We start from the raw sequence: 27,143 nt of genomic DNA, 5'->3' as shown, positions 1-27,143 counted from the left end.
TCAAAATTCCTTTGTAAGATTTTGATTGCTGGCCTTACTGGTCCAAGATTAGTGTTGGGTGGCAAAATTGGACATTGCTACAAGAGGTAACCAAATGTTATGACATCTTTGTAAACAACACAGTAGCTGCTATGTAAAGGATTCTAAGATATGGATAGATTCTGCGTGCTTAAAATGAAAAAAAAATCAATAAAATTTTCATTTTGTGGCTGAACCATTTTCTGTTCTTGTTGTTTATGGCCATGTTAAACCAAAAGACATAGAAGCAGAAATAGACATAGGCCTATTGAATCTGCTCTATCATTCTATGAGGTCATGGTTGGTCTGATAATCCTTAACTCCAGTATCCTGCCTTATCCCTGTAACTCTTGATCTCCCCTTCTTGATTAAAAGCCTATCTTACCCTTGAATATACATAATGACCCAGTCTCAATACCCCTCTGTAACAAATAATTCCGCAGATTTTAACCCTCTGTATTAAATTATGTAACTTTTATTTTCAATTTTATGAACTGTGTAAAGATTAATATGCGATTTAACAGCCTAAGTATTTCAAACTTTTTCCTACTTTTGTTGGGGGTGGGGTGAGTATTAGGTAGCTGCAAATATGGACACGCTCCTGAGGAAGGACCAGTCCTCAATTTCAAACTCCAAGAGATAGTCCCAGCTACCTAAAGGCAAGGGTAAGACTTTTTTTATTACTGTACAATGTGAGTAACCCAATAAAGTGCAGCAAAATTACTGTTGATTGTTAGATTAGATTAGATTCCCTAAAGTGCAGAAACAGGCCCTTTGGCCCAACCAGTCCACACAACCCTCCGAAGAGTAACCCATCCAGACCCATTTCCCTCTGACTACTGCACCTAGCGCTATGGGCAATTTAACATGGCCAACTCACCTGACCTGCACATCTTTGGACTGTGGGAGGAAATCGGAGCACCTGGAGGAAACAATGTTATGCTTACAATGTTTCATTAAATTGAGTGAACATAAATTTTTGCCCTCAAAAGTTTAAGTTTTTATTGATAACCCTGATGGAGAGAATTTCACTCACCACACAGTCTGTGTGACTGATTTCCAGATAAGGAAACCGTGATATTGCTGGAGTTTATAAACTGTACCAGTGGATGGCCCAGTGGTAACATGGATCAATGACTAAATACACCTGATTGTAGAGTGGTACAATCTGGGCTTGGCTCTGTGATTGCCTAAAGTTACTGGTCATTAAGTGTAGAAAAAGCTACAAGGTTATATTTTGTTGTATTAAGAGAAATAAAAATATCAGAGAGTGAAGCAACTCAGGCTTCACATGTATGTTCTACTATGTCTTGTTAGCCAACTCAGATTTGCTTCAATGAAGAACTGGGACAGTTCATGTGCCTATCCTCTCTTTTGGGGAAGAGAATGACACAAGGGAAATTATTGAAACGGGAAGACAGAAACTGTTTGAATGGTATTGTTGCTGCATCAATTTCAGATATTAATTTACTGTTTACCTTGAACTGAAACTTCAACTTTAATTTATCAAACAGTAGAAGTGCTTCACAAGTTTATATATCACCTCTTCATTTTTACTGTACATTATGTAAGTATAGAGGCATTGAATTAATATTTTATTCATTTGTTGATGGAAATTTATGAATATTGCACTTGTATAATTATAGCTTCAAATACTTTTTACCTTATTCTCCTAAAAACGTACATATGAAAAGTTTTGTGCATTATATGACCTGATTATTACCAGTGAAACTCTCTCCCTGTGGAAAAATCCTGAGCGTGAATAGTTTTCCATTGGGAATCCAATGCTGGAACATTATTGTCGGTAGATTATCATGCTCATGAAAAATGACTCTAATAAAAAGCAGATATGTGCTGGCAGGTACCAGATGCTGTCACCATCTTTAGAAATTATCAATTGTAATTGTTTTATATAAGCAATTCAAATTTAATATGTACAATTATATTCTAAAGGTAACTAAGCATTAAGGACAAAGACCTCAGAAATCCATGGCCAAATCATACAGTAACTTCAGGTGAGATTTGACAGAATATACAACTTAGGGAGCAATAAGTCACCTTTACTTGTCAGACAGAATTTTCACACACAATTACCAAAGTTGTAGGAGAGGGCTGTAAATGGAGACTATTGGCATTCCTCCTTTCCCAGGCCTCAGTAGGACCTGCTATCGGATTGGCAGGTTGCCCAATTAAACTATGTGTGTCACTATTAAAATTGCAGATATAGGGATCACGGTGGATATTCAGGATGCCAAGTAATCTAAGAAGTTTGTAAGGTACAGATTTCCATCCACATTAGGCTTACAAAGAGAGAGAACTCAGAAAGACAAAAGTTTATCAAATCTGCTCCTACTCAACAGTCCGCCATGGACTTCCTTCCACATCACCACTTGTTGATCTAAAACTTTAGGGACCACTCCAAACTTCAACTTAAACAGAAAGTTAAATATTCCTAGTGTTTCCAAAAGAAGCAGACTTTTAAATGGTACATTTTTGTACCTGCACATAACTAGCAAATTCTTGATTTAAAGAAAGATATTTTGAAGAGTGACACTTTTTCTAACCTTAACAGAATACACCAACCATCACATTGTTTCCAGTCAATTCCTGTGTCTCTGAATGTCATCAGCATGTCTCCCCTCCCAGTGTGAAGTTATAGAATGAATCTATGTATTGCACCTGTATGCGCATTTTTCACAATAGCCACTGAAACATGAAATAGGTTTAAATTTTTGTTTGCTGGAGGCTATAGTAATTGAGTTAGAATTTTGAGCTGCACTGCTCTGGCTATACCAGCATGATTATTTAATGTAGCATTGTATTTTATTTTGTACCACTTGAGATAAATGTAGTCTGTAATATAGTTTATAAGGATGGACTTTATGACCATTCCCTATGAGTTAAACAATGTGGTCTTTGTCTTTTCTGTTGTCAACAGATAGTAGCCATCTTCTATAAACCAGAATAATTATATTATCTTTGGCTATGCCAAAGGGAATAGTATGTGTTTATTCTCATTTTCTGGTGACTGTGTTTCTATGTAGACCATATAACAGAAAGAAAGAGCATTCTTACAGTTCAAAAAAGCATAATGTTCACAATTGATCAGTAAATAGTAAATATTCATTCTTAAAGGGAATCTGCCTAAAATGCTGTTAATCATAGTTCTGTTTGACCTAATTTTTTTTAGCATAGAACAGGATGTGTTGCTATGGGTTACTGTCAATGGTTGATAACATTGGTTTTCCCAAGGGTTGCTTATGTAGCAGCTTGCACACCTCACCCAGGAGACTGGGAGATTGATGGGCTGTGCTTTGCCTTGCAAAATTTCATTTTTCTTCCATTGTGAGAAACTGATTTAGTATTACACACAATGTGCCTTTATTGTGTTCTATGATATTTCAGTATATTAGCTGTATTTATTATTCCAATCATGGTACAAACTTCCGGCAACCTCAATTAATATTACCAAATAAAAACCGTATTAGATACACAGGTTCATTTTAATTTTTCACCATGTAGCATTTTTTCTATAACTGTATATTGTGTTATCTCTTCTTCTTCCTTATGTGGCAGCTTTTTCTTTCAGATGTATCCTGTCTCCTCCTCCCTTGTCATTAATGTCTTTTTTCCCTTATTCAGTGACATCATTCTCTTTGTTTCCTTACACATTGGATTTGTAAGGCGAGCTCATCCTTCATCTATCAAGCACCGTTTTTTGTTCATGGTGCCCTCTGGTGTTTGATTACTGTCATGATTACACATTTTATCACAACAGTGGAATAGATGGTCACTATTTTTATTTCACACTTTCAGGGAAGCTTTCAAATTTGGGCATCTTATGGTTTCAGAAACTTTCAGTAGCCTGTGGTTAGCACTTTAGGTCTTATTATCTTTGGTGCTCAGTTTGAAGGCATGACAAAAGAAACATATGTTTTTTTTCCTACTGCTGCAAGCTCATTCATGTTCTGGAATTTATTTTCCTTCTTCTTCAAATTTGGAACAGTACCACTTTGTCCTAAAGAGGTATTCTAGCACTTCATTGTCTTACTGCCACATTTCTTTGTTTCTTTCACTTGGTTTCCTGTGGCAGAAGAAAATACCTGATCAAAATACTACAAAGTAATACCCTGATTCTGATATTGGATTTTCTATCTGATATCTTCAGATCTCTTTTACTAATGCCATGTTTTCCTCATTAGGGGAAATGTGTTGTTCTTATTTTCTCTGATTGCTGTTAGTATGATCACATCAGGACAAGCTCATTGCTGTGTTAGTCCTAACAACCATAAAGTGAGCTCTTAAATGAATAGAGGCCTTTAATCGTTTTGACTGTTGCAAAAAATAACTCTTGGTTCTCCGTGAATTAACTGAAGCACTGTGTGTGATCTGGCAATGTTACAATGGTAGAATTCCATGAGTATAACCCACAGTCAGCTTTGAATTGCAGTTGTGTGTTATGAGGTCTCATGCTACCACTGGAATATTGTATCATTCCAAACATGATGCTGATTTCAGTTCATGTAATGCTTTGAGCATGTTAGAGCAAAAAAAAAGCAGTCCAAAAATATCATTTATTTACAAAGCAAAAACAGAAACAGCTGGAAGTACTCAGCAGAGCAGACAGGCTCTGGAAGTACAGAAGTTAGTCAATCAACTATTAGGTCTAAGATCTTTCCTTCGTGTTGGAAACTATTACAAAAAAGCTGCAGTGGAAAAAAGGAACAGGGGAAAATGGGGAAGGAATAAAGAATGTTAAGACATGAAAAATAATGCACTGCTTAGATGGTGAACACGCGGTAGTTAAATGGCAAGTAATAGTAGGAGACTTTTACAATAAGAGAAATCAACAATATATAGACATGCAGAGAGTGTGCAAATAGCTAGGAGCAAGTGAACAGTGAAAAACCAGCAATGCTAAGGAGTCTAGTGAAAGAAGAAAGCAGGTCAGCATGATGGATTCAGGTCACAGGTAGGTTGAAGGGGTTTCTCAGTAATAATTAGTCCCCTCCTCCATCTCCAGAAATAGCAGCATTAGCTGTTACCATCATTAACTTCTACAGAGATGGCAGCAGAATCTTCTAGATCCCACGTGGGGTTGAGCTTTAAGGCAGATGAGAAGACATTTTGAGGAGAGATGAGTCAGGTTAGCAGCTCAAGGTATTTCCACCTCTAAATGATCTTCCCATAAAAATAGCTGGAGAGTCTGCCATCGAGCAGCTTTAGATGGACTACCTATTGAGCTTCAAGCCATTGGGTGGCCAACAACACTCATGAGGATTCCTGTAGGACACCTTCTGACAAACATTAATCACTCACATCACTCTGTGTTAAATTATATCTCCTTGTGTTGAGGTGTTTCATCACTGTCTGTGTTCTCATGTGGTTTACTACTCTCCTCTTCATTTTTTATTATATTTCTGAGTTTTGTGCTATCTGCAACCTTTAAAATGATGCACTATATGCCTAAGTCCGATTCACTAATGTACGTCTAAAAGAGTAGTAGTTTCAACATTGACTCCTGGGAAACCCATTGCAAACGCAGATGAAATTTAAACATGATGGCGGAGGTTTTGGTGACTGGAGCCTAAACCAAAAGTAATCCTTACCTCAGGTGATGAGAGATCTCTTGGCTGCATTTTATGTCCATCCAGAAATGAATCAATTGTGTTAAGGTTCCCATCCCATTAAAATACAGGAGCCTAACCTAATAATCTTCTAGCCAATCAGAGCGTGTCAGCTGTCACTCAGTCTCAGCAGTGTGAGTGGTGACCATTTTTGAGGCTGGACCCAATCGAGAGCTAAAGCAATGAATGCCACCTGTACAGCAAGTGGGGCCAGGGTCGCTGGGGCCATCAGGTAAATACCAGTAAGGACTGTTGCATGGATGGTTTAGATTAGATTCCCTACAGTGTAGAAACAGGCACTTCGGCCCAACAAGTCCACACTGACCCTCCAAAGAGCAACCCATCCAGACCCATTCCCCCACATTTATCCCTGACTAATGCACTGAAAGCTACGGGCAATTTAGCATGGCCAATTCACCTAACCTGCACATCTTTGGATTGTGGGAGGAAACCGGAGCACCTGGAGGAAAAAGGATCGGTGCTGGGCTCTACTTTTTGTCATTTACATAAATGATTCGGATGCGAGCATAAGAGGTACAGTTAATAAGTTTGCAGATGACACCAAAATTGCAGGTGTAGTGGACAGCAAAGAGGATTTTCTCAGTTTCCAACAGGATCTGGACCAGATGGGCCAATGGGCTGAGAAGTGGCAGATGGAGTTTAATTCAGATAAATGTGAGGTTGTGGATTTTGGGAAAGCAAATCTTAGCAGGACTTCGACATTTAATGGTAAGGTCCTAGGGTGTGTTGCTGAACAAAGAGACCTTGGAGTGCAGGTTCATAGCTCCTTGAAAGTGGAGTCGCAGGTAGATAGGATAGTGAAGAAGGCGTTTTGTATGCTTTCCTTTATTGGTCAGAGTACCGAGTACAGGGGTTAGGAGGTCATGTTGCGGCTGTACAGGACATTGGTTAGGTCACTCTTGGAATATTGCGTGCAATTCTGGTCTCCTTCCTATCGGAAAGATGTTGTGAACTTGAAAGGATTCAGAAAAGATTTACAAGGAGGGTTAGAGGATTTGAGCCACAGGGAGAGGCTGAATAGGCTGGGGCTGTTTTCCCTGGAGTGTCAGAGGCTGAGGGGTGACCTTATAGAGGTTTACACAATTATGTGGGGCATGGATAGGATAGGATAAATAGACAAAGTCTTTTCCCTGGGGTCAGGGAGTCCAGAACTAGAGGGCATAGGTTTAGTTTGAGAGGGGAAAGATATGAAAAAGAGACCTAAGGGACAACTTTTTCACGCAGAAGGTGGTACGTTTATGGAGTGAGCTGCCAGAGGAAGTGGGGTAGAGGCTGGTACAATTGCAACGTTTAAGAGGCAATTGGATGGGTACATGAATAGGAAGGGTTTGGAGGGATATGGGCCGTGTGCTGGCAGGTGGAATTAGATTGGGTTGGGACATCTGTTCGGCATGGACAAGTTGGACCGAAGGGTCTGTTTCCATGCTGTACATCTCGATGATGATTCGATGAAACTCACGCAGACACGGGGAGAATGTGCAAACTCCACACAGACAGATGGTTAATGAATATAGGGAATGTTGACACTTGGCAGAACGTCACTATGGTGGGGCCCCAGTTTGGGTTACAGATTGCCAATTGGAGGTGCCACCCTTCGGAGTCCATAGGAACACTGCCATATTAAGCACTTTATTTCTGTCAATGGCAGCTGTGCATGCAGCTCACCACCACTTTCTCAAGGACAAGTAGGGTCAATAAATGCTGGCCCAGCCAGTGATGCCCACATCCCACAGTCACAAGAAAACTCAACTGAAGCTGGAAAACTGCCATTGGGAATGGGGACTGCTGAATGTTAGCCCCCACCCTCCTGACGTTACTGATTCCCCCACCACTCCCTCCCCACCCAGCAACCATCTCACTGCATCTCTTATTCTGCCCTTCCTCATTTTGTAGTCTGAAAGTGTCACCAATCCTGGGCCTTGCAGGATGCAGTGCTGGTAGGTACCCAAGGTGCCTGGTTGATGCTGATGGCAATAAGGAGTAGGAATTCCACCTGGGCTCCAGGCCTTGCTGCTGGTCACTTACTGCACGCTCTTCTGAAAGGATGTGATTCAAGACTTCTACTGGCTCTCCAGACTACAGGCAAAGCTTCCATTATCTAGGTTAGATGTTGTCTTTTGTGTGGAGAAGGAGAGTTCTAATCCAATTGTGAGCTACTGATGTCAGCATTGTAGCAGAAATTGATGTTTGTGTATTGGTGCATCTTTATTGCCGTTAGTAGCCAACTGGGTAACCTGTTGGTGGCTGTAGATGTTTAATTGAAAGCTGGTGCCTGTCAAGCACGCAGCAAAATTGTTTCTTCTACAATGTAACAATTTGCAGGAGCTGCCTCAGCACTGGTAATTCAGTTATGGCCACATAATGCCTTGCTTCACATCAGCACTCAGCCACTTTGAATGACACAGCTATTTGAAACAGAACTAATTTCAAGCTGTTGTAATGGAAGTGGACTTTAAATCTGACTACCAGCAAAGGGAAGGAAGGAAAGTCGTGAACAAAAGCTGTCAGCTTTAAAGTTGTTGACTGTACAATGACTCTTTTGCATATTGGTTGCTCACTCAAAGCAAATACATAGTTGGCAAGTTATTAAAGTTGTCTCTAATTTCAGTTGTTTTAATAAGGTGCCATTCGCTGATTCTGAAATCAATATTTACATGTTTGAAATTAAATAAGGAAGTTCTTTTTTAATTTGTGTTTTTTTTAACCTGGTGCATTTATTATAGCATGAAATATTTAGGAAATTTAGTTCTGGTCAATCAGTTTTGGAAAAGTATTTTTCCTACATACCTGATTAATGATTATTGTGGATAAAATTGTACTCATCTTTGGTTTGTGTTTCATTTGAATGCTAAAAATAATATCTTGTATCAAGCAGATTAAAACTTTTATTTTGATGGACCTTATTTTGATGGAGCAACTGTTGCCCCAGCCTGCTGATGCTGGCCATTCTGTTGGACACATCTGAATATCATTTCTGTTTATGGTTTGGAAATAGTTTCATGAAAAGATTCACACCTTATCTCAAGAGTGCCATTCTGACCTGGAGTTTGGAGAGTTGCACAAACTTTATCAGGCAACAATTCCAAATAGGACCATTTGTAATAGACTGAACACACAACACACAACACATTTGTTTCGATCTGAATGTGGCTTTATGTTTTAATAGAATGTTCTTGCAAAAAGTGAACTGGAGGTTGTGAATTTCTGAATCTAGTTTCCCACTGCTCCTACTGGAACAGTCATTGTATGTAATTCATGTTACGTTGGTCCATTTGAGAAAATAATTAGCACCTTATTGGCCACAGAGGAACAGAAGAATCTTTGAATGCATTCAGCCTTTCTTTTGGCAAAGTTTGTTTTTCTGTCTGCTATGAGTCTTTTGAGAAAACTGAGTGAATACCATTTGGTGCAAGATGAGGAAGTGTAAGACTGTTTTTTGGCTTCATTGTTGGCAATGAAAAATGCATCACCATCACTGTATTTTCTCATAGCACAGTGTTTTAATTTTATAGAGTCATAGTCATGGAGATATACAGAATGGAAACAGACCCTTCAGTCCAACCCTTCCATGCTGACCAGATATCCCAATCCAATCTAGTCCCACCTGCCAGCACCCGGCCCATATCCCTCCAAACCCTTCCTATTCATATACCCATCCAAATGCCTTTTAAATGTTGCAATTGTACCAGCCTCCACCACTTTCTCTGGCAACTCATTCCATACACGTACCACCCTCTGTGTGAAAGAGTTGCCCCTTAGGTCTCTTTTTTATCTTTCCCCTCTCACCCTAAACCTATGCCCTCTCATTCTGGACTCCCCCACCCCAGGGAAAAGACTTTGCCCATTTATCCTATTCATGCCCTTCACATTTTGTAAACCTCTATAAAGTCACCTCTCAGTCTCTGACCCTCCAGGGAAAACAGCCTCAGCCTGCTCAGCCTCTCCCTATAGCTCAAATCCTCCAACCCTGGCAACATCCTTGTAAATCTTTTCTGAACCCTTTCAAGTTTCATAACATCTTTCCAATAGGAAGGAGACCAGAATTGCATGCAATATTCCAATAGTGGCCTAACCAATGTCCTGTACAGCTGCAACATGACCTCCCAACTCCTGTACTCAATACGCTGACCAATAAAGGAAAGCATACCCAAACACCTTCTTCACTATCCTATCTACTTGTGACTCTACTTTCAAAGAGCTATGAACCTGCATTCCAAGGTCTCTTTGTTCAGCAACATTCCCTGGGACCTTACCATTAAGTGTATAAGTCCTGCTAAGATTTGCTCTCCCAAAATGCAGCACCTTGCATTTGTCTGAATTAAACTCCATCTGCCACTTCTCAGCCCATTGGCCCATCTGGTCCAGAAAACAGTGGCACCACGTTTGCCAGCCTCCAGTCTTCCGGCACCTCGCCTGTGACTATCGACGATACAAATATCTTAGCAAGAGGCCCAGCAATCACTTCTCTGGCTTCCCACTGAGTTCTCAGGTACACCTGATCAGGCCCTGGGGATTTATCCACCTTTACCCGTTTCAAGACATCCAGCACTTCCTCCTCTGTAATCTGGACATTTTCCAAGATGTCACAATCTATTTCCCTACAGTCTTTATCTTTCATATCCTTTTCCACAGTAAATACTGATGCAAAATAGTCATTAAGTATCTCCCCCATTTTCTGTGACTCCACACAAAGGCCGCCTTGCTGATCTTTGAGGGGCCCTATTCCCTCCCCAGTTTTATGTTATGAGCAAGTTATTTGTTTCTCTTGTATCATTAAAATTTACGTGGGTTTGGATAGAAAAGCCGAGACAGATGGACATCAGTTTTTGTATCCTGATCTGGTTGTGGTGGGTATGTGGCAAACACAAAATGTTCACTAGTGTCCATGAGGTTCCTTATATTCAAACACATGGAGCATCAAAATGGAGATGCCTTTGAAGAGATTTGACATCTTTAATATTAAATGATGACAGCTTCCAGGCCATCATCATGAAGGAACATTTAATGACTGGTATTAGTCATATAGGGTGCCTGACAAGCCAACCCTCTGATGTGGTTTGCAGGCCCTTGGAGGTGATTGTTTTGGGAGGGTGTTGAGGGTGAAGGCATGGCCCCTTGTTTTCAGGTGTTCAGTGCATGATTGGGGAAAGTGGGGTGTTGTTGGATGCTCCCTGCTCTTGCTGCTGACCCCTTCCCAAGACCTCCACTGCACAATTCCTTTGTGCCATCATTCGCCAACCACAATGACTCCAGCACCTTGTCTCCGAGCAGTCCTATAGGCCTCAGCTGGGTGTAGTATCACTAGGAAAACGCGATAATTAGATTAAAGTTTTGCAGAGTGAATTAAAAAGGTTAGGTAGAAGGTTAAAAAACAGAACCTCAAAAATAGTAATCTCTGACTTACTCCTGGTGCTAAATTCTAATGAAGAAAGGAAGGATAGGATGGATAAATCAATTGCTGAAGAGGGGATGCAATGTGCAGGGATTCAGATTTTTAGACCATTGGGATCTCTTCTGAGCTAGAAAAGACTTGTTCAAAAGGGATAGCTTTCATCTGAACTGGAAAGGGACAGATATCCTGGTGGGGAGATTTGCTAGTTCTATCTTGGGAGCCTGTAACCGATTGGGTAAGGGGATTCCTAAGTAGTAATGAAAATAGAAAGACAGATGAGGAGGATACTGAGTCAGAAAATATCAGGCTATTTAGAAAAGACAGACAAGAGCAAGTCAGAGAACGAGGTAACTGAAGAATTAAACTCCATTTATTTAAATGCAAGGACTCTTACAAGTAAGGCTGATGAACTCAGGGCAGGTATCGGAACATGGGACGGGGATGTCATAGCTATTATAGAAACTTGGCAGGGGGATGGACAGGACTGGCAGCTTCACTTCCTTGAAGAAGCTCTCCTCCTCCCTCTACAAGGATTTCAGTGAGTCCGCATTGCCAACACCCCTCCCCCAAGTCCCATGATTTTGTATATGTCAATCAGATTCCCCCCTCGGCCTCCTCTGCTCCAGGGAAAACAAACCCAGCCTATCCAGCCTCCCCTCATAACTGAGCCTTTTCATTCCAGGCAACATCCTAGTGAATCTCCTCTACACACTGTCCTGTGCAGTCATGTCCTTCCAGTAATGTGGTAACCCGAACAGTACACACAGTTTCAACTGTGGCCCAACTAATAAAGTTTATAAAGTTGTAACATGGCTTCCTTGCTCCTATATTCTACACCACAGCTAACAAAGGCCAGCATCCCATATGCTTTCTTCCCCATCCTGTCTGCCCGTGCTCACACCTTCAGGGATCTATGGACTTGTAAACCAAGATCCTTTTGTTCCTCAGTACTCCGTAAGGATTTAAAATTCATTGTGTATATCCTTCCCTTATCAGAACTCTCAAAATGCATCGCCTCCCACTTACCAGGTTTAAAATTCTATCTGCCATCGATCTGGCTAATTTACCAACCAATCAATACCAGACTGAAGCCTGAGACCAGCCTCCTCACTCTCAACATGACCACCAATTTTCATGTTATTTGCAAATTTACTAATCACATCATCTACATTCACATCTAAGTCATTAATATAGATAACAAATAGCAACGGTCCCAGCACTAATCCTTGTAGTACACTGATGATCAGAAGCTTCCAGTCATGAAAACGACCCAATCACCCTTTGTCTCCTGTTTATGGAGGTGCTGGTGTTGGACTAGGATGGACAAATAAACCTGTTGAATTATAATCTGACTTCATGTGACTTCTGACTTTGTTCTATTTGTGAGCCAATTTTGGATCCAGTTTGCCAACTTGCTTTGCATCCCATAGACTTTTCCTTAACTTTTAGACCAGCCATCTATGGAGGATTTTGTCAAAGATTTTACTAAACTGCATGTAACTACACTACCCTCATCAATATATTTAGCCACCTTTTCAAAACCCTCAATTATATTAGTCAGACAGGATGTCCCTCCAACATATCCATGCTGACTATCCTTGATCAATGCCTGCCTTTCCAAGTATTGATTAATCTTATCCTTAGGGAATTTTTTCAAATAAAAGCCCTGCCACTGATGATTTGGCGATGTTGGTGTTGGACTGGGGTGTACAAAGTTAAAAATCACACAATACCAGGTTATAGTCCAACAGGTTTAATTGGAAACACTAGCTTGTGGAGCACTGTTTCTTCCTCAGGTGGTTGATGAGGAGCTGAAACCACCTGATGAAGGAGCAGCGCTCCGAAAGCTCGTGCTTGCAGTTAAACCTGTTGGACTATAACGTGATGTTGTGTGATTTTTAACCCTGCCACTGATGTCGGACTAACTAGTCTGTAATTACATGGCGAATCCCTGATGCTCTTCTTGAACAAAGGAGCCACATTATTGTCTTCCAGTGATCTGACACTTTGCCTGTGGCGAGTGACGTATTAAGTATGTCTGTCATGACTCCAGCAAGCTACTTCCTTTACCCCATAGCAGCCTGGGATACATCTCATCAGGCCCTGGTGATTAATGCACCTGTATGCACACGAAAACATCTAATACTTCCCCTTATTAATCTTAATGTATTCGAGATCCTCATCATCCTAAGTGAAACCTCTGGCTGCAATGCCTTTCTTCTCTCTGAAAATAGATGAAGTTAAAAATCACACAACATCAGGTTATAGTCCAACAGGTTTATTTGAAAACACTAGCGTTTGGAGAACCGCTCCCTAAGACTTCATCCACGTCCACTGGCTCCATGCACAGATCAGCCCTTGGTCTCTAATATGGTTCACTCTTTCTCCAATAATCCTCTTACTCTTCATATACTTATAAAAAGGTTTGGGATTTTCCTTGATCCCATCTGCCAGAGTTATTTCATGGCCTCTCTTTGCCGTCCCAATTTCCTTTCATTAACTCTTTCAAGACTGTTTCAATCTGACTGCTCCATCATGAACCTGGAGCAGAATCTTCCCAGTCCCTGAATGACTTGGGCTATGGTAAGAAATTGGGGGAAGTTGGGTGACATGTCAAATGATGCCTATCTCGACATTAAGACCAAAAAAATCACATTTTCCAACCAAGATGAGACTCTTGCTTCTGGGTATCAAGAGACCTATTAACATGGATCATTCCTCATTATCACCTTTGTACTGTTAGAGGGCACAAAGACCACTCCCATCAGTGTATTTTTCATCTTGTTGTTTCTTACTGGAACCATTATGGATTCTTCATCATGATTTTATTCATCATGGTATTACTGATGGACAGTTAATCCAGAGCTAAAGACAATGGTTGAGGACTTGGGTTTGAATCCCACCTTGACAGATGATGGAATTTGAATTCAATAAAAATATGGAGTTAAGAGTCTAATAATGACCACGAAATCTTCATTGATTGTTGGAAAACCCACCAGGTTCATGAATATCTTTTAGGATAAATGCAAATGCCATCCTTATTTGGTCTGCTCTGGTCTACTAATGACTTCAGACCCACAGCAATGTAGTGGACTGTCAGCTGCCGTCTGGGGAAATTAAATTTGGGCAATAAATGCTGACCTAGTTGGCACTGCCCACATCCCATGAATCCAATGAATAAAAAATTTAAAAACTCTGATCTAAGATCATTTCTTGTCAATGCACTAATTCTGTCTCATACTATCTCACAACTCTTCCTTTCTGTCCTTTGAAAAGATCACATGTCTCTGAATAATTAGTTTCCATTAGTAGGCACTGGGGAAAGTGTAGCAATGATTTAGACAGGTCTTGAAGATAGGATGTAGCCATGGGCAGGTAAGCTGAATGACCTGGAACCTAACAGAAATAGAACATTACAGTGTAGTACAGGCCCTTCGGCCCTCGATGTTGCAGTGACCTGTGGAACCATATCTGATGCCTATCTATCCTACAGTATTCTATTTTCGTCCATATGTCTATCCAATGACCATTTAAATGCCCTTAAGTTTGGCGAGTCTACTACTGTTGCAGGCAAGGCCTTCCATGCCCTTACTACTCTCTGAGTAAAGAGACTACCTCTGACATCAGTCCTATATCTATCACCCCTCAATTTAAAGCTATGTCCCCTTGTGCTAGCCATCAGCATCCGAGGAAAAAGGTTCTCACTGTCCACCCTACCTAACCCTCTGATTATCTTATATGTCTCATTTAAGTCACTTCTCAACCTTCTTCTCTCCAATGAAAACAGCCTCAATTCCCTCAGCCTTTCCTCGTAAGACCTTCCCTCCATACTAGGCAACATCCTAGTAAATTGTTTCGGAATGCTTTCCAAAGCTTCCACATACTTCCTATAATGCGGTGACCAGAACTATGTGCAATACTCCAATTGTGGCCATGCCAGAGTTTTGTACTGCTGCAACATGACCTCATGGCTCTGAAACTTAATCCCTCTACCAATAAAAGCCAGCACACTTCTCAGCAACCCTATCAACCTGGGTGTCAACTTTTATGGATCTATGTACATGGACACTGAGACCTCTCTGTTCATCTACACTACCAAGAATTTTACCATTAGCCCAGTACTCTTTATTCCTGTTGCTCCTTCCAAAGTTGAATCACCTCACACTTTTCCTCATTTAAACCCCTCACAGCCCAGCTCTGCAGCTTATCTATGTCTCTCTGTAACCTGCAACATCCTTCTGCACTTTCCACAACTCCACTGACCTTAGTATCCTCTGCAAATTTATAATCCATTCTTCTACGCCCCCATCCAGGTCACTTATAAAAATGACAAACAGCAGTGGACCCAAAACAGATCCTTGTAGTATACTACTAGTAACTGAACTCCAGGATGAACATTTCCCATCAACCATCACCCTCTGTCTTTTTTCAGCTAGCCAATTTCTGATCTAAACTGCTAAATTGCCCTCAAACCCATGCCTCTGTATTTTGTGCAATAACCGACCATGGGGAACCTTATCAAATGCCTTACTGAAATCCATATATACACCACATCAACCACTTTACCCTCATCAACCTGTTTGGTCACCTTCTCAAAGAACTCAATAAGGTTTGTGAGGCACGAACTACCCTTCACGACCATGTTGACTATCCGTAATCAACCTATTCCTTTCTAGATGATTATAAATCTTATCTCTTATAACTTTTTCCAACACTTTACCCACAACCGAAGTAAGGATCACTGGTCTATAATTACCAGAATTGTCTCTACTCCCCTTCTTGAACAAGAGGACAACATTTACTATCCTCCAGTCCTCTGGCACTATTCCTGTAGACAATTACGATGTAAAGATCAAAGGCAAAGGCTCTGCAATCTCCTCCTTGGCTTCCCAGAGAACCCTCAGATAGATCCCATCTGGTCCAGGGGACTTATCTATTTTCACACTTTCCAGAAATGCCAACACCACCTCCTTGTGAACCTCAATCCCGTCAAGTGTAGTAGCCTGTATCTCTGTATCCTCCTTGACAATATTGTCTTTTTCCAGTGTGAACACTGATGAAAATATTCATTTAGTGCTTCCCCATCTCCTGTGACTCCAAGCACAACGTCCCACTACTATCTTTGATTGGCTCTAATCTTTCTCTAGTCATTCTTTTATTCCTGACATACCTATAGAAAGCTTTAGGGTTTTCCTTGATCCTACTTGCCAACGACTTCTCATGTCCTCTTCTGGCTCTTCTTAGCTCTCTCTTTCATTCATTCCTGGCTATCTTGTAACTCTCAAGTGCCTTAACTGAGCCTTCATGTATCATCCTAACATAAGCCTGCTTCTTCCTCTTGACAAGAGATTCAACCTTTTTAGTAAATCACAGCTCCCTCGCTTGACCACTTCCTCCCTGCCTGGCCAGGTACATACTTAACAAGGACATACAGTAGCTGTTCCTTGATGAAGCTCACCTTTCAACTGTGCCCATCCCCTGCAGTTTCCTTCCTCATCCTGTGCCTCCTAAATCTTGCCTAACCTCATCATAATTGCCTTTCCCCCAGCTATAGCTCTTGCCCTGTGGTATATACCTATCCCTTTCCATCGCTAAAATCAACATAACCAAATTATTGTCACTATCACCAGAGTGCTGACCTGCCTCCAAAGCTAACGCTTGGCCTGGTTCATTACCCAGTACCAAATCCATTGTGGCCTCGCCCCTTGTTAACCTGTCTACATACTGTGTCAGCAAACCCTCCTGCGCACATTGGACAAAAACTGACCCATCTGCGGTATTTCCAGTTGATATTTGGAAAGTTAAAGTCTCCCATAACAACTACCTTGTTACTATTGCTCCTATCTAGAATCACTTTGCTGCCCTTTCCACTACATCTCTAGAACTGTTCAGAAGCCTGTAGAAAACCCCCAACAGGGTGACTTCTCCTTTCCTGTTTCTAACCTCAGCCCATTGTGGTTGAAGTAGTAATGTGCAGTTGTAAGTGCATGGAAGTATCAGTCATGTCACTTATGTGGTGTGAGAAGTATTGGTTTGTGGCTTCTGTTCTTTTACATTGATGGCAAAGATTGACTCCGGACTGCCAACACTTGACTAGCTGCGTGGCTGAGGATCAAAGATGCCACTGGCACCATAGATTCTGAAATATCCTGACAATGGCAAGTACTCACATCTACAGTGAGTAGGAGAGTCTGACTAGCATTGGGTGCCAAAGGCATCAAAATCCTGGAGCACACTTCTCAACAGCTTTGTGGGTGTTTCTACACCACAAGGACTGTGTGGTCCAAAGACTGCTCTTCACCACCTTCTCAAGTGCTATTAGGGATGAGTCATATCCAATGCTTCCCTAGACAGAGAAGCCCACATAGTCTGATTTGGAGAAAGAAACAAAACCAAATGAAAACACTAATGTATCTACTTTCCCAGCATCCAAATGATGATGGACATTTTATATTGCAGCAACTGCTTTACCTGCAGAAATAGTTAGGAGATTTTTAATGTGCAGAATGGCATTTGAACTTACTAATGGTAAGAAGGTTAAACATGATAAAAATTACACACATATTGTATATTCATGCATGTATGTCTTAAGATAAATACTTTAGTTTTACTTTTCCTTGCCAAATCATATTGGAGAGAAGTAAAGCATTAGCAGCACATTACCCAAGCCATGGAAGAGATACCGAACACAGTTCCTTTTTTTTTGTTTTGAGAAAGAAAGCAACAAGTGATCAAACCCCCAAGGATATATCCAATTTTGGTTGACAACCTTAGTTTGTATTCATTTTCCATTGGCATTTAAAACAGCATATGATTGGGATAAAATTCTTCATAAAATGTGAATACCATTTGTGAGTTTAAAAGCCATTAGTGACTTTCTACCGATTTTCACAGATGCTTAAGGGATCCATTGCAAAACACTTACGCCAACATTCACAATTTGCTCAAAATATATCCTGAAGTGTTTTATCTCGGTGGACATATTTAAAATTCTCAGTTGACCTTATTGTAATCTTGGTGTAAGATGTTACAAGCTCTTTTTTTTCCTGTCTTGTGACTTAAATAACTCAGCAGTTATAATAGTAATTGTTTATATTGCAAATGAAAGAAACATTAATATCAGACCTTGATTTGAAAAGCTCTATGGTGGCGCATAAGATGAACTTTATAAACTAATGAAAAAGGTCTGAGTATTTTCAAAGCAAAACATGTTATGGAAGTTTGGATGAATATACAAACAATCCAAGCCTTATTCATATGGTTCTTGGCAAGATTTGCTTCCCCATGAAGTATGTTACAGACTTGTAAGGCAATCATAAGCATATTCTTGACCATTATTTTGAATATTCAAAGTTGATGAATTATAAAGTTGCTTTTGAGTTGATTTGAACTCTGATGTCAATTTTAAATAAATAATACTTGATATAATTGACAAATATATGATTTAACCATTTAATAGTTTTAGTATTGAAAGCCAAATTTACTTGTAGTTAATGAATTTGAACTGAAGATGAAACTTTGCCCTCCACAAGCCATTGATTTGGGCCTACATCCTTCAATAGAATTGCTAACATATTTATATGAATTCTGGTGAGTGTGTGGAGGAGACCCCACTGCACACAGGTTTCATACTGGCACTGAACCAGAGGCAGAAATATGTAAACCATTAGCAGATTTAGTTCTGAAAAAAAGTACAGCTATGGTGAACAATGTTAAAGTATCTTGCTAGAAATAATTGTTTGCTTATGGTGGAAGGTGTAATAGTGCAAGAGTGAATTACATGGAAATATTGAATACATTTGATATTATAATTAAAAATGAAAATAAAATTTGCATTTAAGCAGCTTTCTTTCCTACAGCAATATACTGTTTATTGTGGTTTGATTATGACACAGAATTTACTTTAGTGGTTTTAGAGTAAGGTATTACAAACTGTTTGTTTCTGAGATTGTTGCTTTCTGAAATACTCTGGAGGCAACAGCATTTATGCTGTAGTTTGGGGGGAGGAGGGTGTGCATTGGGCGTAGTAAGTGTACGGTGCCAGTGAAGAAAAGCTGTTGATGATTCAGTTTAAGTGATCGGATGTGAGAATGGCAAAACAAAGATGTGTCTCCTGCCAGACTTGAAAGGATAGTAAGTGGCATAGGGAGGAAAGGAGGACATGATAGCAAGCTGAAAGAAATGGAACAAATGCTCACAATTTAAAGGTGTTGAACTCAACATTAAGTCTAGAAGGCTGTAATGTGCCGAGTCTGAAGATGAGATGCGCTGTGCTTCACTGGAACACTGCAGCATACTGAGGACGGACAAGTGGGCATTTGCCTTTCCAGGTGAAACAGCATTTCACCTGTACCTCCTCCAATCTTGTGTATTGTATTTGCTGCACCCAATGTGGCCTACTCTACATTCAAGAAACCAAATGCAGACTGAGTGACCGCTTTGCGGAACACCTGTGGTCTGTGCACAAGCAGGACCTCACCTGCCTGTAGCTGGTCATTTCAATTAAATGTCCTGCTCGCATGCCCACATGTCTGTTCTGAGCATGCTGCAGTGTTCCAGTGAAACACAGCGCAAACTGGAGGAACAGCATCTCATCTTCAGACTAGGCACTTCGCAGCCTTCTGGACTTAATTTTGAGTTCAATAGCTTTAAATTATGAACATTCCTTTTCTTTGTTTTAGATTGTTATCATGTCCTCCCCTCTTCTCCCCCATCCCCCATCCTTACAAATCTGGCAGGAAACACACCATTGCTGTGTCATTCTCATATTCCGATCACTTAAGCTGAACGATCAACATCTTTTCTTCACCAGCACCCTACACCCACTACTCCCACTGGCGACTGCCCCCAAACTTAAACATAAATGCTGTATTTCAGCTCTGATGAAGAGTCATCTAGACTTGAAACATTAGCTTGCTCTCTCTCCATGAGTACTGACTGACCCACTGTGATCTCCAGCATTTGTTGTCTTCAGTACAGATTCCAGCATATGCAGTAATTTATTCCTGCATTTGCTACCAAAGTAAATAACCTCACATTTATCCACATATTATTTCATCTGGGTACATTTGCCCACTCAGCCAACTTATCTAAATCACCCTGAAGCATTTTCTGCATCTTCTTCATGGTTCACCCTGCCAACCCAGCTTTGTGTCATTTGCAACTTTGGAGTTAGTATATTTAGTTCCCTCATCTAAATCATTAATAAATATATATTATGAATATTGCGATCTAATAGCACTATTCATCAGTAGATTATTCTGGTATCCTGGCCAACAGACCTGTCACAATCAGTATTTGCAAAATGACTAAATTACTGTTTAGTCTCATTGTAAAATCTTTCTGTGTATGAAATTGCTGTTGTATATTTTCTCAATGGGTGAATTGATTCAAAGTGATTCACTGTCCACAAAGTATCAGAAACTTTTGTGTGGCGTATGATGAATAATTGTATAAAACCTACTCTTTCATTTAAAGTTTGCATTTAAATTTTGAGGGAAAAAATCACAAGTTGTCAATTTTCTTACTTTGTTGAAGAATTATAGTCATGGAGTCATAGAGATGTACAGCACAGAAATAGACCCTTCGGTCCAACTCATTCGTGCTGACCAGATATCCTAATCTAATCTAGTTCCATTTGCCAGCACTTGGCCCATATCCCTCTAAACCCTTCCTATTCATCTACCCATCCAGATGCCTTTTAAATGCTGTAATTGTACCAGCCTCCACCACTTCCTCTGGCAGCTCATTCCATACAAGCACCACCCTCTGTGTGAAAAAGTTGCTCCTTAGGTTCCTTTTACATTTTTTTCCTCTCACCCTATGCTCTCTACTTCTGGACTCTCTCATCCCAGGAAAAATACCTTGTCTGTTTATCCTATCCACGCCCCTCATGATTTTATAAACCACTATAAGGTCACCCCTCAGCCTGCAACACTCTAGGGAAAACGGACCCAGCCTATTCAGCCTCTCCCTCTAGTTCAAACCCTCCAACCTTGGCAACATCATTGTAAATATTTTCTGAACCCTTTCAAGTTGACCAACATCCTTACGATAGGAAGGAGACCAAAATTGAATGTACTGCGTAGGTTTCTGCCTCTGTTTAGTTTGAAGTAGATAAGTACTGTTGGTAAGTTAAGGACTTCTTATGTAGCTACAAGTCTTTGCTTTAATAGAATTCATCTGACATGGAACAATCCTTGGTTAAGAGCTGCTCTGCAAAGCCCAGGAGACATGTCATCCGACTGGAAATGGAACGGACATAGTCTGCTGAAAGAGATGCTTGTGGAGTGTTCGCCAGCTGTTTATAGATTTTTTAATACAATTTCTTTTCAGGATTGTTTGAGAGCTGCTTTTCATCTTTTTGTTTTTGGGTTTTATTCCAACCATAAAAAAACACAAAAATGGCTCCTTATCAGTCTTAGAAAAAATACACCCTGAAATCAATAGTTTTTTTAGCAAGGGAGTGCTCAAGGATCACCTTCCTGATACTATTAGGTGTTCACATCCAGCTGTATAAAATATCAGTCTCGTGAGTACTTTGGATGTCTGTTCAAGTATAGATTAATCTGTACTCAAAGAAGTCTATTAAACAGGAAGTCTGTGTGATGCACAAGGGGTTTAGTTCTTCCTGTTAATCAATTTTACCTGGAGTAGTATTCATCTTCAGTGACTATATTTTGAAGATTTCCAAAGTGGATAATTACAAATGTTTGTTTTGCAGGACCTTTCAGAAATGATGGATTAAAAGTATCTGATGTGATGCCTATAATGAAGGAAAAGGTAGCCTTTGTTTCAGGTGAGTATAGATATACTAACTTAACAGTTTATACAGCTTAGACTTCAGAGAAATTGAGAATAGGCTGATCTAATAACTGAGCTCTTTCCCAGTGACTAGTTAAGCTGTACAGACCAGAAATGTCACAGGACTGATTTCAATGGGTGCTAGTCAGAGTGATAGAAATTGCATCGGTGCTTATGGAGGAAGCAAAATCTTCCAGGATTCTCTTGCCACATTGCTGCCTAGCAAGCTCTGCCAAGAATGTAAACATCAGTTAATGTCGGCATTAGCCTCAGTTATGATGCTTTCCATAATTGAATAAAAAGTTCAGTTGCTTCTAATATTATTTCTCCACTTTTCGTGAATGAAATAAGATAAAGAGGTGTTTATCATTAACATTGTATTCAAAACTGTACTGTCCCGTACAGGGCTTATTAGGCTTTGCTCAGAATCAAACCCATTATCCTCAGTGTTTCCAGCTACACCTTCTTGATAAAATCACAGCATTATTAACTCCTTCTAGAGAGAGGTAACTCACCTCAAAGGAGTAGGGAGGAAAATCCATTTCTATTTGGAATTGCTGATATGGCCATTTTGTGTTAGTAATAATAAAATACCACCCAAGTTTGCTGTGTTTTCCAAACATTGATCTATAATAAATTCAAATTTATTAAGGAGGACCCAGCTGTTTGAGCCTGAGAGAAGAACACCCACAAAGGGCAATATTTATAATTTCCAACAAACCCTCATCTGGTGCCTGAGTTTCAAAGAGATTCCACTGACTGCTTTAGTAATGCATTGAAAGAACAATACTTTTCGTTTATAACTTTACTTTCATTTTATCAACTACCAGCTGCAAATCACTAGCTATGTCTGATTTTATTCTTACATCGGATTGGGGGCTTCACTTGCAACGCTGGTATATGTTGCCCTTTCCTAATTGCCATGGGCTGACAGGCCCTCTAGGCCATTTCAGAGGGTGGTTAAGAGACAACCCCATTGCTGTGGGGCTGAAAGTCCCTAAAGGATATCAGAGAACCAGATAGGATTTTTATGACAATTGGTAATGGTGCCGTGGCATCCGCCAGCAATCCCAGAACTTCTTGCCATGGTAACAGTGTAAAATGCTAGGATTAAGATGGTATTTAAAAATTTAAAAGGGCACCAACCAGAGGGATAGTAGTCTTAAACACTACATAAGTTGTCATTTAGATCAAAATTATGCCATCAGTTACTGTTTTAGAGCAAGTTGGGGAAGTGCCTGCATAAAACAGTAGTAGAATAACCCCTAAAAGGGAACTATAGAAGAAACCTGCACGTTATTATGCGACAAATTGCAATTGTCAGCAATGGAGAACAATGATGGCAGGGCAAACTGGTCGTGAGCTTTGTTAGCTGAAGGCCTTTCTTAAAATGTGCCTGACAACTGACACAACTAAGCTATCATAAGCAGATAAGGAATAGCAAAATAGAAGCAGGAGTAAATCATGTGGCCTTTTGGGCCTATTTTGCCAAATCCAATGATGGCCAAAGTTTTTATTTTTCATCTGTATCCCTTGATTTACTGAGAGACAAAAAAAAAATCTGTCTGTCTCAAGCTTATGTTTGGTCACAGATGGAACAATCACAAAAGTTTGGGGTACAGAATTCCAAAGATTCACAACTCTTTAAGTGAATGAGTTTCTCCTTGTAACTGTCCTAAATGATCAACCCCTTATCCTGAGACAGTTTTGAGTGTACAACACAGTAGTATGTTCAACACACAGTCTTTTATTAATGATGTCTGCTTACAATTTGTGTGTCTTATGGAAGAGGTCACATGACTACAACAGATGAGGAGGGACATTTATGCATGGTTGCATTTCATTTCAAACAAGACCGGTGCTTTTTGTGTTCCAGAAGTCCCAGTATGTGGAAGCAACCTCAAAGCATCAACCATGTCAAGCCCATTTAGAATCTTGAATGCTTCAATGAGATCACCTCTCATTCTTCTAAACTCCAGAAAATATAAACCCAAGTTAAACAGCCTCTCATCACAGAATAAGGAGCCAATTTACTAAAGTTTTGTTGTACTGCCTCCAATGCTAGTATTTCTTTCTTTAATTTGTAGACCATAACTTCAAATCTTCACACAGATTTGAAGTTGTGGTCTCACCAAAGCCCTGCACAGTTGTAGCGTGGCTTTCTTAGATTTGTACTGGCAAAATGGCTAACACACCATTTGCTTGCTATACCAACAAGCTAACTTTGTGTTCCTTGTGTAAATACATCCAAGAAGTGTTGAACATTAACATTTCAAAGTTTCATGTCTTTTAGAAAAATTTCTGCTTTTCTGTTCATATTAGCAAAGAAGTGAATTCATAAGGGAATGACATTCCTGAGGATGTGGGATGAAGTATTTTACCTGGATTTGCAGTTAGGAAGGCTAGGTTTCAGCTGGCAGGAGCCTCAGCACTCTTACAGAATCTGTTCAGCCTGATATCTTTGCAGAGCTGAGAAACTGGGGAGGCATTGTTTCTGAATTCCAGTACACACAAGAAAACATGCAATGAATTTAAACAAATTCTTCATCAATTGTAAATCCATTCTGAATTAATTTAAAGGCTTACATCAATACATATAATTTCATTGCAGGAGGACGTGATAAAAGAGGTGGCCCAATCTTAACGTTCCCAGCTCGGAGTAATCATGATAGAATAAAACAAGAGGATCTCCGGCAACTTGTCACATATTTAGCAAGTGTGCCCAGGTAAAGCACCAAATTTGTGTTTAAAACATTTTAGGTACAAACTTATTATGAGAATTTTGTTGTTAGAAATACAAATTTTTTTGTGTTAAATATTATTTAAATATAGGTAGAATTCAATATATATTTTTCATATTTAACTGAAACTAGCAACATAGGATAAAAGCTCATGGTTTTGAGGTAGTATTATCATGAATAGAAAATTGGCTAATTAACAGAAATAGATAAATGGATCACTTTCGAGTTGGAAAACTGTATATAGTTGACCACTGCACAGATCAGTGTTGGGGTCTCAACTATATTAACTTTGATGAAGGGAGCCACATATATTCTGGCCAGATTTGCTGGTGGTAGAAAGGTAGGCAAGAAAGCAGGTTATGAGAAGGAGGATTCAAAGAGTCTGCAATGAGAATATTAAAAAAGTGGAAAAAATTTGTAAAATTGAATGTGAGGTTATTTTGTAAGAATAATACAAAAGCAGCATATTTATTTAAATGGAGGGCGGCTGCAGAATACTGATTGATGGGATTTGGTTGCCCTTGCATATGAAGCACAAGACATTAGCATACAGACACAGCAAGCAATTAAGAAAGCAAATGGACTGCTGGTCTTTATTGCAACAATGACAGAGTATAAAAATCAGTAATCTTTGATACAACTGTACAGGGTGCTAGTGAGACTGTATCTAGATAGAACTTCTTTATTACAGGTGTCAGTTCAGAGAAGGTACATTTGTTTGATTTCTGGTATCAATGGGATTTTCCTGTGAACAAAGTTTGGTTCTTTCCTCATTCAAGTTTATCAGCAAAGGGGTGATTGTAATGAAAGTTGTAAGATTCTGAGGGCTTTTATAGCACACATGCTAAGGGAATGTTTTCCCGACAGTAAGATTTTTTTTAGATCAGTTGTGGAATCAAGGGCAATGAGGGGGCCGGGCCGGACAGTGGAATTAGGCTAAAATCAAATCAGCTATGATCTTATTGAATGGAAGAATAGGTTTGAAGGGAGAGGTAGCTAACTTTTATTCATTTTTCTCATGTTGTAATGAGCCGAGCTGTGATGTTATCCATGGTTTCATAGCCTGCTGATGTTCATTGCTTGGTTTTACTAACTAATAAGGTCACTTGAACAACATAACAGAGACCATTCTTTATAACAAACTCAAGAAAAATGCTTAAATTAAGACAAGTACAAGAAAAAATGAGAAAGTGTGGCAGAGAGTGGCAAAACAAGAGTGACATAAAACCAGGGAAAATCTTATCTGGTTGTATTTTTTTGTTCAGGATTTCAAGTACTGCAGACAATATTATTGATTAAAGATGATGCCTAATTCATCACCCTGACAGAAGTAACTTGATCCTGACCATTCAAACTGGTAGTCATTAATTAAACATTTTCCCATCAATTACAGTTGTACTCTACAACAGTTCATTTCCCTGTGACCTACTATGTGAAAGTATGAGATAAAACTAAGCCTGTAGTGTCTAGCAGTAGAACAGCAGGATTTATACTGATCAATCATCATTTGTGTTGTTCCGGAAACACTGAAGGTAACATTTACTTCTTTTGAAGTTTGACATGTAGATTACAGATCATTAAGTCAATGATTTACAGGTGATGTCAGAAATACTGGTACCTGACTATGATATGATATACTGTGTAATAGTGTCACACAATATAACTGGAGTGAAACTATCCCCGTTGGTGGAGAGGTTGTGAACCAAAGGAACCAATGTTTTTTTATTCATAGAGTTCCTGCAGTGGGGAAACAGGCCATTTGACCCACACTGACCCTCCGAAGAGTATCCTACACAGACCCATTCACCTACCCTATTGCTCTACATTTCCCCTGAGTAACGCACCTAACCTACACATCCCTGAACACTGTGGACAATTTAGCATGGCCAATTCACCTAATCTGCACATCTTTGGACTGTGGGAGCATCCGGAGGAAACCCATGCAGACACGGGGAGAATGTGCAAACTCCACACAGCCCGTCACCTGGATCCTAGCACTGTGAGGCAGCAGTGCTAACCACTGCTGTGCCACCCTGCTGACATGAAGAAAATCCTTTTACACGCTAAGCAGTTAGGATGTGGCGTACACTGCTTGAGAATGTGGTAGAGGTTAATTCATTTATGGTTTTATAAGGAATTCGATGGTGAACTGAAGAGAAAAAAATTTGAAGAAAATGGCAGAGGTGTGTCTCAGATTGAGTTGATCATGCTTACACAGACACACAGGGCTGAATAGCCTCCTTCTGTACTGTGACTGGCCTATAATTGTATAATTGTTGAGTGTCATTTCAGTCCAGTTTTATTTAGAATTAACTTATTGGAATCACACATTTGCAGAACAAGAACAGATTTTCATTGTCACAGTATACACCATTATGCATTTTAATTTCTCATTTATTGAAGAAGTCAGACTTTCTTCATGTTGATGATTAAAAGAATAGCTGTCAGTAGAAAGTTGCAATATGTGTTTCTGTTCAGTATTGTTGTTGCGGAGCAGTTGGAGACTCTGGTCACTGACAAACAGCTACTGTGTACGTGAGT

The 27,143-nt window shown here is 39.9% G+C and overlaps 1 protein-coding gene across 6 annotated transcripts in view; it reads left to right on the top strand.

Moving 5' to 3' along the window:
- The window catches only part of kalrna (kalirin RhoGEF kinase a), a 753,406-nt gene that overhangs the window by 275,115 nt on the left and 451,148 nt on the right, over nt 1-27,143 (top strand). For all 6 annotated transcript variants that reach the window (XR_011961692.1, XR_011961693.1, XM_072579334.1 and 3 more), the window contains 2 exons: nt 21,782-21,856; nt 24,473-24,587. Coding sequence is in view for 4 of the 6 variants with exons in the window: in XM_072579334.1 (XP_072435435.1) it covers nt 21,782-21,856; nt 24,473-24,587 (190 nt within the window). In the remaining 2 variants the exon portion in view is untranslated. The remainder of the gene's footprint in view (nt 1-21,781; nt 21,857-24,472; nt 24,588-27,143) is intronic.

Source organism: Chiloscyllium punctatum, chromosome 10 (genome assembly GCF_047496795.1).
Source record: "Chiloscyllium punctatum isolate Juve2018m chromosome 10, sChiPun1.3, whole genome shotgun sequence".
NCBI classification, from domain to species: domain Eukaryota; kingdom Metazoa; phylum Chordata; class Chondrichthyes; order Orectolobiformes; family Hemiscylliidae; genus Chiloscyllium; species Chiloscyllium punctatum.
This window is presented reverse-complemented; position numbering and strand designations above follow the sequence as displayed.